Source organism: Mizuhopecten yessoensis, unplaced genomic scaffold (assembly GCF_002113885.1).
Source record: "Mizuhopecten yessoensis strain PY_sf001 unplaced genomic scaffold, ASM211388v2 scaffold855, whole genome shotgun sequence".
Lineage (NCBI taxonomy): Eukaryota > Metazoa > Mollusca > Bivalvia > Pectinida > Pectinidae > Mizuhopecten > Mizuhopecten yessoensis.
Genome location: NW_018403755.1, coordinates 354,208 through 355,778, shown reverse-complemented (window position 1 = coordinate 355,778; position 1,571 = coordinate 354,208). Strand labels below are relative to the sequence as shown.

The window sequence follows — 1,571 nt, the reverse complement described above, 5'->3', positions numbered from 1 at the left end:
ATTTGAAAAAATTGACCGAGTTATGATGAATTGAATTTTTACGATCGCGGCGTGGCACATTAATTAATAATAAGATAAGTTTTAGAAAGAAAAAGAAAAAATACAAAATTGTTCAAGTATTATTAATAACCTGTTTAAATGCATTATAAAGGTAAATATTATCAATGAAGCAATGCCAATGAGCTTCAGCGCCAACTAAAAATATTCCGGAAGATCTGACCGCTTCCGTACGTTATATTAGGTTATACCAACACATCAGTCTCTATCACAAAGACGCTTGTAGCAGTCAAAACCTATATCATGGATGAAAAAGACCGCACGATTTGGGTTGGGAAATTGCATGACCGAGTTACCGAGCCTCTTTTATACGAGTTATTTTTACAGGTTTGCAATTTCCTTGTGTTTAAATGCAATATGAAATAGCTGTAATGTGTACCACTCTCATGTAACCTGCCTAACATTGTTAAATTCTTCGTGGACACACCGTGCTTTCACTTTGTGTTGACTGTGTTTTAAGCTAAGGGAATCAATTACAGTGTAAACGTATTCTGTCTGAACTTATCCTGACGTGTGTTAGTGTAATACGACGTCTAGGGATGTAGTGAAAATCCAACTGTACGCCTCACTTAATTTGTACATTTGTTCCAAACTACTAATCTCTCCTTTTCATCATGGTCCAGTACGTATACACTCTGCCGATTGAGGTATATAGCTATAAAGACCTACANTACCCAATACTACCCAATACCACCCAATACTACCCAATACTACCCTACACGACCCAATTATGAACCAAATACTTCTTTATTACTGTGAAATATCACCTTTGTAGACGTTATTTACTTCCATCTGCCATATTTTATCGGGAAATATGCGATTTGGTGCCGAAAACATCACCGAATTGCCGTGACTATGACCCAATACTACCCCATACGACCAAGTTATGAACAAAATACTTCTTTATTACTGTGAAATGTCACAGTTATTTACTTCTATATGTCACATTCTATCTGGAGATATGCGATTTGGTGCAGAAAACATCACCAAAATGCCGTGACTAGGGGTTCGACGATTTACAGGAACGGGCAGAAATCTATTAATTTTTATATAGGCCTATACATTAATGAATATATTAGATCAGAGACGTATATAACACAGTTATGGCTTTATACGTCTCTGATTAGATACATTAAAGTATCATTATCGGGTATAAGATATATTTGATAAAATGATTGCAATTACATGATCGCCGTTCGGGGCAGAATCGGACTAAATTATATATATATTTATATTCATATTATTATATATCTTTTTTATCGGGTACAAGATACGTCATTTGATAAAAGGATTGCAAAGAATTAAAAAAAAAAGGATTGTTTTGATATGGATCGGGCAAGAACGGTCGACGATTTACAGGAACGGACAGAAACGGGGCAGGATCGGACTTATTTATATATATTTATTGTATATATTTAATTATCCTTATCTGGTATAAGGTATATTTGATAAAAGAATTGCAATTACAGGAACGGGGCAGGATCGGACTAAATATATATATATATATATATATA

At 34.4% G+C, this 1,571-nt stretch overlaps 1 protein-coding gene across 1 annotated transcript in view; it reads left to right on the top strand.

Annotated features, from left to right (window-relative positions):
* The first annotated feature begins 260 nt into the window (after positions 1 to 260).
* Positions 261 to 1,571, top strand: part of LOC110453470 (RNA-binding protein 7-like) — a 7,298-nt gene continuing 5,987 nt past the window's right edge. The window contains exon 1 of the mRNA XM_021502426.1: positions 261 to 384. Within this exon, the coding sequence (XP_021358101.1) occupies positions 301 to 384 (84 nt within the window). The 5' untranslated portion in view covers positions 261 to 300. The remainder of the gene's footprint in view (positions 385 to 1,571) is intronic.